General features: G+C 37.4%; 1 protein-coding gene across 2 annotated transcripts in view; it reads right to left on the bottom strand.

The window, feature by feature from the left end:
• Mut (methylmalonyl-CoA mutase) overlaps positions 1–19,276 on the bottom strand; it is a 31,384-nt gene that overhangs the window by 6,948 nt on the left and 5,160 nt on the right. For both annotated transcript variants that reach the window (XM_026785657.1, XM_005359785.3), the window contains exons 3-10: positions 18,353–18,720; positions 15,166–15,323; positions 12,487–12,658; positions 9,470–9,718; positions 6,796–6,907; positions 5,371–5,486; positions 2,194–2,309; positions 1,071–1,202 (exon numbers count right to left, since the gene is read on the bottom strand). In XM_026785657.1, the coding sequence (XP_026641458.1) occupies positions 1,071–1,202; positions 2,194–2,309; positions 5,371–5,486; positions 6,796–6,907; positions 9,470–9,718; positions 12,487–12,658; positions 15,166–15,323; positions 18,353–18,720 (1,423 nt within the window). The remainder of the gene's footprint in view (positions 1–1,070; positions 1,203–2,193; positions 2,310–5,370; positions 5,487–6,795; positions 6,908–9,469; positions 9,719–12,486; positions 12,659–15,165; positions 15,324–18,352; positions 18,721–19,276) is intronic.

Here is a 19,276-nt window from a genome sequence, read left to right as displayed (position 1 = left end):
GTCAGGATATGCCAATGTCCTTCTTCTCCTTCCTTTGTAGCTGAGATCATCTGGGGAACGGGTGTTTTCTGCCTATGTGACCAAGTGTATGTGAGTAAACCTGACTTGAGACATCCTGCTACCTAGGCAACAGAATACTGATGATGGGAAGTCTCATGCTATCATGTTAATGAAGCCTTTGTTACCTTCTCCCCCAGTTTACGTTTGGTATAAAAAGCTATGGAACAATAAGCGTGGTGATTTTTCAGGATCTGAATAATCCCTGAAACTCCCTCCCATTACTCTCATGTGGTTCCTGTCTTTATTTTCCTACGCCTCTACCCTAGCAAGACGTGCTTTTGTTGAGACCGGTTCCCAACACAAAATTAAATCAAATTCAGGAAAAAATGGTGCAATTGAGATGTAGTTAGCAGAAGTATGTGAGGCTGCTTACAGCCTGACTGTATACTCTTTGGCAGTACACCATATTTACCAGTAGGAAGAATATACTCTAACATAAAAATTAAAGCAACAGGAAATGAGTAACAGCATTATTTGTTATCATTAGTTACTACACAATGTACATGATGGTAAATGCTATATTTCTATGTAACTAGTAGAACACAGGTGTATAGCAGCATCACCATAAACACACGGCTGTGACCATGGTTACATCACTAGGTAAAAAACCAATGGGAGACAGAAATTAGAACCATTATAATCTTATGGGATCGCCACTACGTATAAAATCTATGATTGGCTAAAATATCATAGCTTCACATACTGGCACAGGACTGTATATTTATAATAATTCCGAATAATAAATTATGTAATAAATGTTATAAATTATATGTTAACCATATGTTATATATTAACTGTATAATATGTATATTCTATTCAATATTTATTCATTTTATAAGAACAGCAGACTAGTACAACAGTCAATGTATTCATTTTATAAGAACAGCAGACTAGTACAACAGTCAATGTATTCCCCAAGTAGCAAGGACACTAAGCCATCAGCAGGCTCAAGGGAAGCGTATTGACTAACACGAAGATGAGACCAGAGCTCACTAGAGCTCACCCAGTACCTCTTGATGGTAGATGTTATCTCTTTACTTTCTCCGAACTCCTGCCGATAGGCTCCACTCACCATACGATCATTAGCTTTATGTTCACCAAAAACCTTTTTCAAAGCGTCTGTAATTTCTCCAACTGTGCATCTACAGTATTAAAAAGAGGTGCCAGGGAGAGCATTAATTAAAAATAAATAGATAAATATTTACCTCATAATCAATACAGTTAGAATGCTTTGTTAATAAATAAAAATAGACTGTAAAACCTCAAGAAAGTTTATAAGATACTAAGAAAACATCTTTCCTAAGAATACTTAATATAAAATTGACTCTTGGCGCCAATCTACACTCCAGTCCCTTTACAATACTTGTCAGCCAAAATAAAGACTACACGACCTTAAAGTTACAAGTCAGTGTCTGAAGGCAACTCAACAAAATCCCATTTATCAATACGGACAGGCGGAGCTAAAGTACCAGTGACATTTTCTGATGAGAAATAAATCTTTTAATGTGTTCCAGCCAAGGAGAGTGGTGAGCTCAAGAAGAGCAGGCAGAAAACAGTGTGAAATAGGCCACGACATCAACACAAAACAAGAGAGGAAAACACTTGACAAGGACTCTCTTGCCATTCCTTCCCCACGCCTTTTCACCCTTCCTTCTATTTTCATCTTACAACACTAGACTTATCTAGCAACAAAGGGGCAAGGATTAGTATTGGGAGTTGCTTATTCTTCTGGTGGCTTCAAGATTAATGATTCAAAAGCAATGACAGGACAATAACCTTTATTTAACAATTATCAGATATGAGATCCCCTCTTTTCCTTCAAAGACTATGTCAGGGTTGTACACACAACCTTGATCATAAAGCTGAGTGTATCAGAATCTCAGCCTACAAATCAAAGACCCTGATGCATTATAACAGTGCCAAGTGTTCTAAGCTACAATGAATTATACAACTACCAACATCCCTCAAAGTATATTAATATTTTAAATATTAGTAAGCACTGAAACCAGTTTCCATTACTTTCTTTTAGGCTCACAGAATTTACAGAAGCAAATTTTTATTTAAGTACACTGTGAAAAGCTAAATTCATCAAACTTTCATTATTTGAAAATCTCCAAACTCCCACATGTTCACCTTGCACGAGCTGCATCCACAGCAAGAGCCAAAATATTGCCATCTCCACTGGCAGCACACTGGGTAAGTGCCTCGAGAGACCGCTGAGCCAAAACTTGATCCCTGCTGGATTTAATCTTAGAAAGAAGAGAAGAAACAGTTTTATGCAAAAGGGGAATAAAATAGGTACCACAAGATTAAACCCTGATACATACTCTACTGACCAAGTTCCATAATCTTTACCTCCAAAGAAGGGGAAGCAATGGAAGAGCATAATATTTAAGCTAAGAAGTATGCCCATTGTTTAACTCATTCATTCAGGATTCTGTAAAATAATTCTGATATAGCACAAAGCCAACAAATCAGAAGCAAGCAGAGTAGTAACTTCCCAAATAGTTACCCAGGCTTTTCTGAAACTACAACACAATGAAAACAAGTGGACCCTTTACAGGGGAATGCCAAGGAACACTCTCAATTAACAGTGGAAAGACCACCAGATCAGAGCTGACAGGAAAGCTTAACTATACCAGGAGTGCCCTTTAGATGACTGACAACATGGTGGCCAGAATACATATTGTTGTTCTTTCTATTTAGAAGTCATTCTAATAGGAGACCTCCTCACAGACAGAAAGAGAGCAAGAGGGAGAGATGATAGAAAGCAAGGCTAAAACCATGTCCTCTCAGGTCCTAGCGCTCCTGTGCTCTGCCAACAACTTGAGCAATCAATGTTATTTAAGCCCAAATCTCACAAGCTACATCTCCGGTAAAAAGAATCCAAACTATGATATTTTCCAGGATGCCACTGAGATTATAATCTGTTATCAGAGATGGATGGAAAATGTATATTATAGCAAGGAGAAACTCAATTCAAAATCCTCTTCAAAAAGAAAAGGCTTAGTTTCTGTTATTGCATAGCTGCCTGGTTTGAATCTGAATTTTCCATCTAAGTGAAGTGTGCTTGTGCTAGAGTGTGGTGCTTCTGAGTTATGACGCCTAATGAACTGCAGTGTGGTGATGAAGAATTAACAATTGTGATAAACCTGTTTTTAGAATTTAAATAGAATAGAAAACATCTATGAGCATGGAGCATCATTTACAAACGTATTGTTTGCTGAAACCTATCTTTGCAACAGGTGCACTTACACAGTGCATATAGGAGGCATGGAGGAAACATGCACCTTTTGCGCAGAGTTATGGTCAAAACATTGGAAATACACTAGAATTAGAACGAAGAGACACGGCACAGAGACCTACTCATACTGGGTACAATTTCCATCTGACATTCACTTAAGAAGATACAGACATCTCTCCAAACTAGCTTCTGTCAGATTGGATTAATAAAAAGAATCATGTGATTCTTAACAGAATTAAATGAGGAAAATGTGTCTAACGCAACAGCTGGCATAGCACAGATACTCAATAAATCTTGGTGTTATAGTAGAAGCAGTAGTAAAAAGATCGTAGAGTCATTCTTGTAGGAAACAAGAATGTCTGAAAGTATCATCTGTACTTACAGATAGAATGGATTAACAACTCAGTCTTTAACATGTATTTTCAGCACTATGATCCAAAAACAGAATTAGTCTTAAGTTCATGGAATTCTAAGTTATTCAGCTCAAGCTAAAGTTTGATGAGCAAAATTTTTTTTTAAAAAAATTGGTAAGTATTAACTAAGTAGCAATTACTGGCAGTTTTACTTTAGCCATGGTGATTGATTATATCAACAAATGAACAATGCCCACACCATCCTGCTATTTTACATTATTCCTGAAATTTTTAGGTAAAAACAATAAGCAAATAAATATCTAATTTAACAGAAGAAATAAGAAAGATAAGATTGAAAGAATGATTAGGCAGTGGAGCTGGCAGGCTTCAGGCAGGAATTTCCAGGAGTTTCTGAGGTAAGGTGGACCTTTCCATGCTCCCTACAGCACGAGCACTCCTTAGAGCATTAGTTAGCTAGAATTACCTGGACAGCAGATTACTGAAATTCAGCGAGCAAAATATTACACGCTAAAATTGATTGGGATTAGAGACTGAAGAAAAATTAACATAAAATTAGTGGTGACGTGGTTCAGCCTTGGGGTGCAGCAGGTGGGTCTCATAACAGCCAAACACGTATCTTCTTGTAAGGAAACCATGGGAAAATATAAACTTTAACCCAGTACCAGAAAGAGCTCAGGGTACCACAGCAGAAACATTAAATTGATTAATTATGGTAAAAGTTAACTTTTATAATGAAAGAAGTCTGATTTAGCCCTGGTCCTAAGAGGTTTAAATGTTTTAAAGGCTTAAACAGAACCTTCCATTTCTCCAGAAGGGTAGTTTATGGTAAACAGATGTCCCAAGCCTTGATGATATATAGTTAATAAGAAACTGAAGTGCAAGAGTAAAGAGTCTGCAGCTGTGATAAATACTGAGAGTCCTGTGACTGCAGGGACATAAGGCTTCCTGCTAAATAGAGATTTCAATGATAAAATGTGATACTTGCTTTAGATTAGGGATGAAAGTGGAAAAGAGATCAGTAAATATCCGCAAAGAATTCTATACCAACTAACTACAAAAAAAAATCTACTTAGTTTTATAGAATGTTTGAACTAACAGAGAAAAAGTCGATTGTTAATCAAGGAAAATAAGTAAAGAAAGAAATTAAAAGGCTTTGTTTGTTTGTTTCTTGCCTCAGAACAGTGATTACAAAAGTAGAGACTAGGAGACAGGAGAGCTTCAGATAGTAGAGTGTAAGTGACAACAGTAAAGGGAAATGTTGTGTCCAATGTTATAGAACACTTCACAAAGAAATTAAAACAGAAATATGGTGCTCACCAAGATACACAGAACATACTCCAGCAAAATGCAAAAAGCTCCCTAGACACTGAAGCTTACAACATTACTAACAAAGACAGATAACTGGAAAAATGAGAAAGCAAATGAACCATGGTCTAGCGGAGGAACCATTACAATGAGAGACTGACGCAAACACTGTTCCGAAGCCACACTGTGTTCTTACTTTGTGATTTCAGCACTGAGTCATGACTGCCTAATTATTTAATCCAAGCAACTTTCCCAATGTCTTACCTTTAAAGAAATACATAAGAAGTAATATTGACCTCTTCTGAATATTATAGAACTGTGCAGAACAATAAAAGAACTCAGAACCCAGAACCCAGGACATACTTATCAAACGATGGTCGACAATACCTTCTTAAGTTTTTCAATCTGCTTCTTACGCACTGAAGTATTGTCAATGGCCAGAACTTCCACAGAGTCCTCTTTCTCCAACTGATACTTATTTACTCCAACAATGACCTCAGACCCTATTGATTTCCCAAAGGAGAATAACATGTGAATTTACTCATAAATGGTTCCCTATTGAAAACGCTCTGATTATCACGTTTTTATAAGTTTAATATTTTTAAGTATCATTCTTAACTCTTTATTAAAGTCTTTATTTATTAAAATACATTTGAAATGTCACTAAATTTCCCCTTTTATCTAAAAAAAAGCTATAATGAAAATAAGACAACTAAATACATTAAGAACAATGACTATATACAATATATACAGAAAATAAATACAGCAACAATGTCTAGTACATTAGCATTTGACAAATTCAGAGAAAATACTTCATATCTATCTAATCTTGGTAAGTCCAAAATTTTATATCTAATTTACTTTCTATCATAACTTGCTTTCTGTTTCTGGTAAATTATAACAATAGCTATCTAATATAAATACAGCTATCTAACAAATTTCAGTATAATGCAGAAACTCCATCCTGGGATACAGTTAAGGTGGGAAGAACAATTACATAGTTATATGATGGGTTTTTTTCAGGGAAGGACTTTGCTATTCTCAACAAAAAACAAGGACAGTTGGTTACCGGGACAGATGTAGAAAGCAAAGAAAATAGCAATGTCCAATAGCTTTCTATAATTTTATAGAATTTTCGTAAAGCCAGTTGTTGTTAAATGGAAAGACAAATACTTTAAAAATCTGTCAATAATAAATCAATATTATGAGCATCCTTCTCTCATCTAAAGGTAACTGACTGTTGCACCCCAGTTTATACTCCTTCCTTCCTTCCTTCCTTCCTTCCTTCCTTCCTTCCTTCCTTCCTTCCTTCCTTCCTTCCTTCCCAGCACTTAGCATCATCAGTAGTCACTCAGTCCAGTTCCTTTTCACTGCAATGAAATCTCTAGACTCAGGAGAGTTTATGTCTGTCCTGTTCACAGCTGCTTCCCCAGCCACAGGACACCACTCTAACAGGGCATATCAAAAGGTGTCCCTAAAGTGAACGAATTCTTCCATGGACAGCACTAAGACTACCAAGCATACCAGCTTGATATTGTCATTGGCAATAGCTCATCACATATGCACATCTGTGTTTTAAGTATATATATGCATGCCTGTGTGCTTGCAAGAATGCAAAGATACAAGATACAGACAGAGAAATATATTTAAATATATTTGAATATGAGAAATATTTTACCAAAGCCCTATTTTTCCATTGCTATTTCATTTTAAAATGTATTTGTATCGATTGTGCACAGTATCCACAGCCAGAAAGTAACAGTCCTCCTTAATCATTGTAGTTCACACACAAACTTTTCTATTCTCTCTTACCAGAATCTATTCTAGCTTGTCTTCGGGCAGCACACTCTTCAATGCGAAGTTTAGGTATTCCTTCAGCTACAGCTTTGGCCATCCCCCCCATTTCTTCAATTTCATATATGAGCTAATGAAAGAAAGGGAAAGGGGGGGGGAGTGAAAGGAAGAAAAGAAAGGAAGGAAACAAAAGGAGAAGAGACAAGAAGGTTAGTAAAACTGAGAGATGAGGACATTCAACCTAGCCCTATTGTTATATATCCCCAAAAGCATTCAAATTACAAGCTAAATTAGTATTTTATAAGAAACTGATTAAATACAAGAGAAATAATCAGAATTTATGTGTGTAAAGCTACCTAAAGAGACAAAAGAAAAACTTTAAAGTATATTCTGGAAGGCCTGAAATTCCTCAGTCACATCTTGTGGGAAAAGGCCAACAATAGTGCTCCAATTCTCTAGCCTTTGTTTTTACATGAACAAAGTTTTTAAGGTTCATTCTCAAGCCTTTATTTTTTATTTTTATACGAACAGGGTTTACAAAAATAAATAAATACACATACACATAAAAAAAGAAGAATATATGTCAAAATGCATTTCTACTCTCAATCTGAAAAACAAAATGTGGTGTCATATATGTGTGTATATGAGATGGAAGAGAATCATCAAAAACTCAGTATAATATAGAATAAAATATCCATATGAGCTGGGTATCAACACAAATTCAGAAGAATACTGATGCTTTCAGAAAGAAAGATATGGTACTTCTGATCACAACTATAAGAGGCAAGAAAAAGAACTTAGAATGAAAAGCAAACTAGTATTAATAAATTTGATCACAGAGTCATACATAGAAATAATTTTAAATCAAGTCACTGCAGCTCATACATGGGTTTGTGAACTTGACTGGGGGGTGACAGGACATTAAGAAAGACAGACAGATACAAGTAATATAAGCAAAGGTGGGATGAGGTGGGCCCTAAGCTCCCCGATGGAGAGAAATGCACCAGTGACAAGCAATGGCCAAGAAGCTCTGTTCTTCTTTTGCAGAGCACAGCAGGGGGCGCTTGGCTAGCCTCCACATGGAGTCTCTAAGGCAGCAGCCTCAGGCTGCAGTCAGCCAGGAGGAACAAGCTGCACTTGCTGTTCTTGCACACACTGTCAACATCTGCCCACAGAGCAGAGGAAGGCTTTGCCAGTTCCCTGGCCTGAGGCATCAAAGTCCTTGACATGATGGGCTCAGGATTTCATCCACTCCTTACACATTAACCTAGGGTTTCCTCTGCTTCCCATGCGAGTCAAGGATAAAATCACAAAGAAGAAACTTTCAAACACATAAAGTTATAAATGAGTAGGAACCTTCTATGAGAAGTACATCAAGATTAACAGAGAGATGCACAACTGCTCAGCACTCAGAGACTAAGACACTGGAATGGTCGGCACCGAATGGGACACCTACATCACATTCTTTCCCCAAAGGCTCAAGTCATCATTGTGGAAGAGGAGGTAGACAGTTTTAAGAGGTAGAGAGAGTAGATTATTCTGGAGAAAATCAGTTTTGCCAGGCATTACTGTCCAGTTGCATCTATGAACTCACAGTGGCTGTCTGGAACTGCAAGCAAAAGACCTACAAGATTAGACCAGTCAAAACCTCAGTATGGATAGTGAAGGAGTTAGCATCCCATCCCCACCTTAGAAGCTCCTGGCAACTGATATCTATGAGGAGGGGAGAGCCCATTAGCTGGCAGGGAGCAGTGTTCTGACAGTAGATGGTCTTTCATCTGTGCAGAAAGGCAGCACAATGGACATAGTCTGTTATTTCTTTTCTTAAGAGAGAGCATGTGAAGTTAGGAGGAAAAAGTAGATGAGAGGAGAATCTGAAAAGAATAGGGGTGGATTTTATTCAAACATATTACACACATGTATGACTATTACATAATTTTTAAAAAAGAAGTACTTCAAAATAACAGGCATGAGATTCAGGTTTTATATCCCATAAATGTCAGAAGACCTAGAGAAAAGCCAGTTCAAAGCAAATAAGAATGAAAGGAAGGGAGAAACTGTGATCAGCATTATATTGGTAGGAAGGGGAAAGAAAGAAGGTTTTTATCAGCTGATATACTAAATGTTTCTAGAGCAGAAATCAAAAGACAGTGTCTAAAACCCAAAGCCAACAAAATCAGAAGAAACAGTATATGTGTCATTTAAAATACACAGATAAAAAGAAAAGAGCAGTATAGTTTACTCCTGTAAACAGAAAAATAAGAACTGAAACACAATAGAGTACTGCCTCCCCCCTCCCCGTGTGTGTGTGTGCCTGTGTATCTGTGTATGTGTGTCTCTGTATGTGTCTGTGTATCTGTTTATGTCTGTCTTTGTCAGTGTGAGCCTGTATTCATGTGTCTGTTTGCTTATTTATCTATATATCTGTGTAAGTCTGTCTGGTTCTATGCATGTTGTCTACGTGTGTGTCTGTCTGTGTCTTTGCATCTGTGTAAGCACATGCACTTTTAGTAATAGCTAGCTTTTAATCCTACATAAAATATAATCATAGAAACAGAAATATACTTTTAAATTACGCTTTAGTAGTGAAACCTATAAAGTCAAAGATAAATTTCACTTTCCTCACATATATTTTATAATTTTAGTATAAATTTAAAAATGATTATTTATAGATCAAAAAAGAGAAACTGACCTTCAGAGCAGCTTCATAAACATCATTTGTGAGGGATTCCATCATGTACGATCCTCCCCAAGGATCAGCCACTTTTGGGATCCCAGATTCTTCTTGAATGATGATTTGTGTGTTTCGGGCAATTCGAGCGCTTTTCACAGTGGGCAAGCCCAGAGCCTCATCAAAAGAATTTGTATGCAAAGACTGTGTCCCTCCAAACACAGCTGCCATTGCTTCAATTGCAGTGCGGACAATGTTATTGTAGGGATCCTAAAACATTAAACCAAAAATAAAAACAAAACAAGAAAAAAGTTCACAGACAGAGCTATAAGAGACATTATAATCAAGCAACAACTATAACCTACACCAATGTCCAATGCAGTTTAGGGATGGATTGAACATCAGACGTCAGAGTATTAAATAAACTCACACAAATTAGTGAGCAAGCTGGAAAAGAATTAAGAGTATCTATTCCAGACTTAGGGATGAAAACATTGTCTCATATATTCTTCTAAAATACCAAACAATTTTACAATGTTTAAATACTGTTCCATAAGCATATCATGAAATGTAATTTTTCTTCGATTACAGGAATCGTTTTTCCTAATTTATAATCTCCTAAATATTTTTCATACCTCAGAGTATCTCCTGCAATGGATGTGTACGAAGTAGGCACTTAATATGACTAATTAAAGTGATTCAGTGTAAATTCTAAGGTAGGAAATAGGATTCTAATTCATTATATTTCTAACTGTGATGTAGGCTAGTCTATAGATTTCAGTTTTAATTGGAAAAATCAGGATAGTAACACAAGATTATAATAGTTCCTTCCAACCTCACAATCTCTACTTCTAGTCATAAAGAACATGCTGGATGTTATTCACCATTAACAGTAAAAAAGACATGTAAGTTAAAATCACAGTATGTGGACATATAAATATAAACAAATACAGAAGCAAAGTATCACCACGCAATTTTAGGAATCAAGTTATACTATTCAAATGATAATAATCTTTAAATGCCTGTGTGTGTGTGTGTGTGTGTGTGTGTGTGTGTGTGTGTGAACTAGGATAAAAACAAATTATAAAGAGGTAGTTTTATAATAAGATGTATCTCTTCAAAATTGTTTATAAGTATTAATTATAATGTGGTTTTTATTTATCAACAAATAAATTTTCACTGTATTAGCACAGTAAATAATCCCAAGAATTGAAGATGAAATTCCATGAAATGTAAAATCTCCTGTATAACAAAGGAAACAACCACCAGAGCGAAAAGACTGGCTCAGATGGGTAAATAAAAACTCTGCCACTACACACCAAATAGGAGAATAATACCTAAGATATGTAAAGAGCTGCAAACAATGAGCCCCAAACCCAAACCACCAAATTCCTAAATCCCTCAACAAGCTAACGCACTGAAAAGACTAAAGAGGCTAAAGGCTAAAGACGAAGAAAAGAACTCCAAAGAATAAATACACAAGCTCGAAGTGTCCACAGCCTTAGTCATCAAGGAAATGATAGTAAAGCTGCTTTAAGATTCCACTTCATTGCCGGGCAGTGGTGGCGCACGCCTTTAATCCCAGCACTCGGGAGACAGAGGCAGGCGGATCTCTGTGAGTTCGAGACCAGCCTGGTCTACAAGAGCTAGTTCCAGGACCACAGAGAAACCCTGTCTCAAAAAACCAAAAAAAAAAAAAAAAAAAAAAGATTCCACTTCATCCAAGTCTGAATGGTTGTCACCATGAACACCAACGACACAAGGGAGATCCGCACGCCTGTAATCCTGGCAATCAGGACACAGTGGCAGGCAGAGGCCAGCCTGATCTGCATATTGAGTTCTATTCCAGATTAGAAGGCGAAAATATGTAAAAGACAAAAAGACAAAAAGGAAGGAGAGGAAATGGGAAAAGGAAAGGAAACAAACAGCGACAAACATCAGCAAAGATGCAAAGAGGAGCCCGATTCACTGCAGGTGAGTGTGAACTGCTGCAGAGCTACTACAGAAATCAATGTGCACGGTCAAAGAGTCCTAAAAGTAGCACACATATAGTCCAGCTATACCACTGCTGAGTACACACCCAAAGGGCTCTAAATCAACACACCACAGAGATACCTGCACATCCAGGTTGATTAATTCTCTAGTCACAATCGCTAGGAAATGAAATGAGTCTAGATCTCTATCAACGCATGAAAGGAGAATGTGATAGATAAATGCAACGGAATCTTACACAGCTATAAATAAATATGAATCATGACCTGCAGGAAAATGGGTGTAACTGGAAATCTGATGTTCAGCAAAATAAGCCAGAGTCAGGACAATTACCTTGCATTTTTTCTCTCGTCCACAGAACTAGATTTAAAATTAAATGTGTGTGTGTGTGTGTGTGTGTGTGTGTGTGTGTTTACAAGTGTGTTTGTAGGCCACAAAACTAAGAGGGCCGGGCGATGGTGGCGCACGCCTTTAATCCCAGCACTCGGGAGGCAGAGGCAGGCGGATCTCTGGGAGTTCGAGACCAGCCTAGTCTACAGAGCTAGTTCCAGGACAGGCTCCAAAGCCACAGAGAAACCCTGTCTCGAAAAACCAAAAAAAAAAAAAAAAAAAAAAAAACTAAAAGAGGGGGAGGACAATATCTTATGGTTGGTGAGTAACAGAGAGGACTGATGTGATAAAACAGAAAAATATGATTTTTAAAAAGTTAAACAGGGGACTGTCTAGGAAAAGAAAGGGAAGCACTGGGAAAAGGGTGTGGGGGAGGGGAAATGAAGAGAGGTAAGTATAAGGCCATATGCGTATGAAGATGACGCGGCGGAACAAACACTAATCTAATCTACTAAGAAAATAAAAGGGGAACAGTCACAAGCCAAGAGAGAAATGATCGGAGTTAACCACTAGAGGGCGCTAACTCTTCGAAGTGTGTAAACTCAAAACCTAAGCGTGCATTATACTTCAAGATACTCATGACTTTCATTTTAGCAAACAGGCTGTTAAATGTTTGTTTTCTTTATTCAAGATATTATTTTCAGATAGATACATACCTGCTCAGTAAGTGACCACCCCGATGTCTGGCAGTGTGCTCGTAAAAGAAGAGATTTGGAGTTCTTAGGTTGGAACATCTTTTCTATTAAGTGAGCCCAAAGTCTTCTCCCAGCTCGCATCTTCGCTATTTCCATGTAGAAGTTCATCCCAATTCCCCAAAAGAAAGACAACCTACAAAGGTAAAGTCCAGAAGTAGATGGAACTTAAAAATACAAATAAGAAATGAAAACAAATTGTATCACACACTAGAAAAACCCGTGTCCAGATCGGAATCTCAAACAGTTAATTTGAAATAAAGCAAAGCACACACATATCTAAGTAACTGTGACCCTAACGCAAAAATGGCTGGGAATGTTTGCTTCTGGGAAGAATTATTCCCTTCACAGTGCTTTCCTTTAGGAAAAAATTTGCTCTTATGTACTGAGTAAGATAGATTCTTGGGCAGGGGATGGCTAAATGGTAGAGTATTTACCCAATACACACTAGAACCTGGGTTTCACTCTGAGTAGCACAGAGTCAAATTCTTACTCAGCACTGGGACTGAACCTTGGGCTTTACACTTGCTAGGTAAACACTTTCACCATTCACCTACATGTCCAGCTCAAGATCCATTTTGTTACAAAAAAAAAAAAGTAATACCACTTTGTAACATAGGGTTGTGATTGAAAGAACAGAATCACATGCTTATTTTGTTTGTATAGCATGGGATGGCTTAATTTGTGTGTGTTTTAAGAAATGACTGAGCACTGAGTTTAGTCACATTCTCCTCTAATTTGTCCCTAGCCTCACTGTTCCCTTTTACCTCACATTCTGCAATGGATTCCACTGATTTACATATATAGATTACCTATGTCTAGTGGCCAGAAGGCTGCATAATCTCATGTCAACCAAAAGGGCACTAGGACACTAACATTTAATAAAACTCAATGAACTCCAGTACCGAGAGGTCTTAGGATCTGGGGTTATCCTTAAAATCTGCTGAAGACTGTGAAGAACTTTTCTTTATTTCAATATAATTATCTAAATTTTATCCATTAGTCCCTGTAAAATAATAAACATATAACATGTAAAATATATACCTTTTAAACAGTAATATTTCCTTATCATAATATCAAAACTTACAAGAATCATTTTTATTTTAAAATGTTTTTATTAGAAGGGTGTCCATTTTCTGTATCTATGTGTGTGGAGGTGTGCATGCGCAAGCCAAGGGACAATCTGAGGTCTGTTTCTTGGGCACCATGTACCTGTTTTCGTTGTTTATTTTTGAGGCAGGGTCTATCTGAGATAACTGGCCAGTGAACCCCAGTAACCCACCTGCCTCTGCCTCCTCAGCACTGGGATTCCAAACATGTCTACAGCATTGATATGTGGGCTGTGGGGATTAAACTCAGATCCTCAGACCAACTGGTCACTTTCCCAGTCCTGTTTTGCACTTTTGCAAACCTCTTTAATGTGCAGCTTAAACGAAGACAGCTAAAGCCATCTATATGTCCCATCTATCTCGATATACACACCACGTAGGTTTATACCAAACCTGGGGAAAATAAAAATGTAAAAGGAAAACCAAGTTTTAAAGTACTCAGGAATACTGTAAACCTTCAAGATCTATGTAATCCCTAGGAGTCAATGGACCATATTTTAGAAGCTGTTGTAATAACAAGCTACAATGTCTTAGAACAACAACAAAAAAAATGTCATCTGCCATGTTTTGCACATTTGAATTGCTAGCACACAGGTAAGTCTCACTTCAGGGACAAGCTCACAAAGGAATTGCTGATCTGAATGATTATTCTGACCAATTAAAATAGTTCATAAACTTCAACAAAATGTTTCCTTATTTTTCATGAACCTTGGTTAACAATTCATTTTGAGACAACATAGTTGTGAGTCCCCAAACTTTTAAATACCTATTAAAAGTAGGTAAATTCGATATTTTTAAATGGAAAAATATAGTGTAACTTTGATGTGGGAGTGATTTCTTATTAATAAAGAAACTGCCTAGACCCATTTGATAGGCCAACCCTTAGGTAGGCGGAGAAAACAGAACAGAATGCTGGGAGAAAGAAGCTGAATCAGGGAGTCGCCATGATTCTCCCACTCCAGACAGACGCAGGTTAAGATCTTTCCTGGTAAGCCAGCTCGTGGGCTACAAAGATTAATAAAAATGGGTTAGATTAATATGTAAGAGCTAGCCAATAAGAAACTGGAACTAATGGGTCAAGCAGTGTTTAAAAGAATATAGTTTCCGTGTAATTATTTCAGGTAAAGCTAGCCGGGTGGCGGGACACAGCCCGCTGCTCATATTACAACAGCCATGAGGGCGGCCGGGTGCCTGGGACGCAGCCCCCCTGCCGCTCCTATTTCAACATAACTTGATCTCATGTTTATATTTTAATATAACTCCATGCATATGTTAGTTGTGCTCACTAGAAAGATGGCATTCTTCCAATATATACAGAAGTGTGGTCAGATTAAATTCTGACGTTTTTTATTTTTGCTATTGATAATATTGGCTTATTTTCTCTTTCTTACTTGGAAAATATAACATAATCTAAATCTATCATGGAGTTTATTTCTACAAATTTATTTTATCAGTATATTTTTGCTGTAGAGGTAGAAAATGGTTCTATGAATGTTGTTGATGTAGAAAAGATACCTAACTTTAATCTACTGACCTTGGTGCAAATTCGTCAATTGTGAGTCCAGCCTGGAGACCAGTTCTGCAGTACTCCAAGCCATCTGCGATGGTGTAGGCCAGTTCTAGAATGGCATCAGCCCCTGCTTCTTGCATATGGTAACCACTGATCGAAATGGAATTAAATTTTGGCATGTGCTATATAAAATAAGAAATATATAACAATAAATGAAATACGAAAAGGTTCTATTTAACTTAGGTTATGAAAGTAAGCATTATCTATAAATGTTCAGTTTCAGATTACTTGGAAGTTTATAATCATAATTGAAAAAAACTAGTATTTGTTAAATCAAATTCCCTCTCAAATTTAAGTGATTGATCTTTGAAGCATCTTCAAGGTGTCATTTGTTTTTCTACCAGAAAACAGTTGCCCTAGTTATCCTTTAGGCTAGCCAAGACTTCATAAAGACCTTATGATTTGCCTGATATGCTGACAAATTTTCTATTAATCATATTATTTTCATATTTGCATAAATGTATCCAATATGAACAAGTACACAGTGAGCAAACCCGATTTGATTTTGAAGAAAAACAGGATAAAATACATAGCTTTAAAATATCAGAGACTGGGGCTGGAGAGATGGTTCAGTGGCTAAGAGCACTGGTGTTCTTCCAGAGTCCCTGGGTCCAGTCCCAGAATCCACATGGCAGCTCACAACTGTCAGTAGCTCCAGTTCCAGGGGATCTGACACCCTTATATATATACATAAATGCAGGTAAAACAGTAATGCATATGAAATAAAAATAATCATTTTTTAAAGGTTGGCTTTATCCTGTTTTTAAAAAAAATCAAAGATTTCAGTTTGATTTACTGTTATTGTTAATATCAAGCATATTCTAGCTCCTCTCTACCATGGCCATTAAGAATGCCACATACCAATGTTTCTCCCCATTCCATGTTAGGTCTAGTGCCTGACTGAACAGACCCTGCAGAATCTAAGAGTTAGCTACAACTTTTTTCAACTGAACATAAAATAAAAACACTGAAAACATGGGCTCATGTTTTCACCATGACACTTAACCACTGGTAAGTTTCTTGACAGTGCTATTCTTTGGTTCCCTACAATGTAGAGGTAATAACTATGTCATTCTTGTAGAATTGTTTTAAGAATAAATGATTTACCTAAGTCATTGAGTATTATCCCAGTAGACACAAAGCTCTCAAAAAAGTTAGTTGGCCTTATTTATATATGTTATAAATTAAATGTACTACATTTACATATATCATACTTATGTACACTCATATAATACACAAATATAGTTGTGTATTTTACAATTTCAAGTACTCTAACCCAAAGTTCTTTGAAAATTCTCTATAACAAATCAAAAAATGGATAGAATCAAATGAAACTGAGAAAAGTAACTGTATTTTTGGAGTTTACATACGAAAGCCAGGAAACAGGTGTTTTGCTGTGCAGAGGAGTGTATTGATAGACTTTTAAATAATATAAGTATAATATGATAGAATACTATTCACCCTTAAAAAGGAAGGAAGTTCTTGTATGGCATAAAAAGGACAACACTGGCAATAGTATATTAAAGGAGCCTATCCAAACAAAGAAATACTGAATGATGCTACTCGTGAGCAATCTACAGTATTCAAATTTGCAAATGCTTATAGCGATACAATGGTGGGATCCTAGAGCAGGAAAGGAGGGGACAATAGGGCTGTCTGTGCAACAGACAGTTTCAGTTCTGCAAAATTAAGAGTAAAGGGATATGCAGGTAATGGTTGCACAACAGTGGAATATACTTAATACCACTGCACACTTAAAAGTAGTTAACACAGTAATATCACAACATACATATTTTCCCATAATTAAGAATTCTTTAAAAAATTACAAAGTTCACAGTTTGTGCAATATTTTTTTTAAAAGTGTCATTTGATCAGAATCTGAAACTGGCATGCTATCACAGGAAGGATTATGTAAGTATGTAAGCACAATTCCGAACTTCTAGATACCATTAGGATCTTGTAGAGGTGACACTCACAGGGGATAGATGCACAGGATGATACTATCCAGCCCAGCAGCCAGTCTCCCTCTGACGGCACGTACTAAGCTTAGAGCTCCACAGTCCAAGTCCTAGTCTCTGCTCTTGTCTTACTACTGCAGCCACAGAGACAGTAAAACTTAGCTAGTCCTCTGGAAGATCCCTCTCCCTCGCACACATCTGGCCTTTCTTCCTCCCTTCTTTCCTTAACCATGGCAGTTAATATACCTAACAACAAAAGAAAGCAAGATAAAAGGAACCTGGACTCCTGATTACTATGAGGATCCACAGATGCAAACCCTCACAGACCACCTTCTAACTTCCTTAAACCAAACAGAGCAGACTCCCATTTAGTTTAAGCTTGCTATGTGCTGTTAGGCAAAATATTTACATATGTCTTGGAAATCTCCAAATGTAGCATAAATACAGTTATATATAATACCATTATACATAAACAAGTCTATGTAGTACAATTCAACTGGGCAGATTCAAAACAACAAAATACTTTTCAAAGGACAAAGGCTGAATAGCAAATGAAGGATGCAGAAAATGCTTACAAGATTTCGGGGATAAGGAGATGCAGAGGGTGAATAGGTTAAAAAGTTGTGATGCAGAAGACTTCCTCTTTGGCATTAAGCAGTTCTAAAGGATGTGAGGAGACAGGCACTGCTAACAAGAAGTGCAGAGAAGACCAGGAAAACATGCACTGCTCAAAAGAAAATGTGGAGGTCCAGGCAGCTGCCTTCTCCCACTCATCTGCCCGGGAAGGGATGCATTACTCAGGTGTGAATTAGGGATGGCACAGAGGTGGCAGACATATAAGCGGTCTGTTCCAAACCAGTCAGTAGCAGAAATAAAATTCTGTCTGTCTTGATACCAGTAGGCATCTTGACTCCATTTGAACAAACTCTGAAAAGAACCAAGGAAGTGAGAGCTCCTTACTCTAACAATTATCAGACAACTAACTATCAAAGAATGAAATGAACAGTAAATGGATAAGTGGAATACCGCCTAGGTTATGGCCATACAATTACCACACAAAGACAAAGCACTAAGAGATAACAAGGCAGGCTGACAAGATAACTTAGACTCAGTATTGAACTTCACGGTAATTTGCAGCACTTTGTGAAATCCCCTACAAATGACTACAGCAAACTCTTCAGAAGAAAGCATACCTGTGCTGTGTATTGGAAAATGTCAGCGATAATTTTCATGGATGGTTCTGGGGGGAAAATGTAAGTGTTTCTGACCATAAACTCCTTTAGGATGTCGTTCTGAATTGTGCCTGTGAGCTTCTCTTTCGGCACGCCTTGCTCTTCCCCGGTTACTATAAACGTTGCCAGGACTGGGATAACTGCTCCATTCATGGTCATGGAAACGGACATTTTTTCTAACGGAATGCCATCAAAAAGGATTTTGGTGTCTTCTACAGTGTCAATAGCAACTCCGGCCATTCCAACATCTCCGCGAACTCGAGGGTTGTCGGAATCATAACCACGATGTGTTGCCAGGTCAAAGGCAACAGACAATCCCTGCTGACCAGCTAAGAACATAAGGGAAAAAAGAAGCCATGGGTATGTTAGAGTCTCAGTGAAGACACCGTGTTCATGTGAAACAAATGCTTGGCTTCCTAAGAGTCAGCTCATTCCAGGATGCTAAGACACACAAACTGAGCTGCTAGATCTATAAGAAATAATAGAAGCAAGAGTATCACTCATCTCACACCTGCACAAGGATCTGTGGCTTAATCTCATACATCAAAGAAATTTTGTGGTTGTTTTTATTCTTTCCATTGAGATGTTTTCAAAATTCAGGAAAACATCTAGCTGATCACATATATTTAATGCAATTTAGCATACATAAGCTTTTTTACTTTTTTTATTCTTTACCATGGTCATAGCTTTAAGCCATGGCCATTCAAATATTACTGAAATAGAATTTTAGATTTTGTCTGGCGGTAGTGGTTCACGCCTTTAATCCCAGCACTGGACAGGTAGAGGCAGGCAGATCTCTGTGAGTTCAAGGTCAGCCTAGTCTAGAAGAGCTAGTTCCAGATCAGGCTCCAAACCTACAGAGAAGCCCTGTCTCAAAAAAAAAAA

This window comes from Microtus ochrogaster, linkage group LG2 (genome assembly GCF_000317375.1).
Source record: "Microtus ochrogaster isolate Prairie Vole_2 linkage group LG2, MicOch1.0, whole genome shotgun sequence".
NCBI classification, from domain to species: Eukaryota; Metazoa; Chordata; class Mammalia; order Rodentia; family Cricetidae; genus Microtus; species Microtus ochrogaster.
The sequence above is the reverse complement of the archived record's forward strand: the minus strand, read 5'-3'. Positions and strand labels throughout refer to the sequence as shown.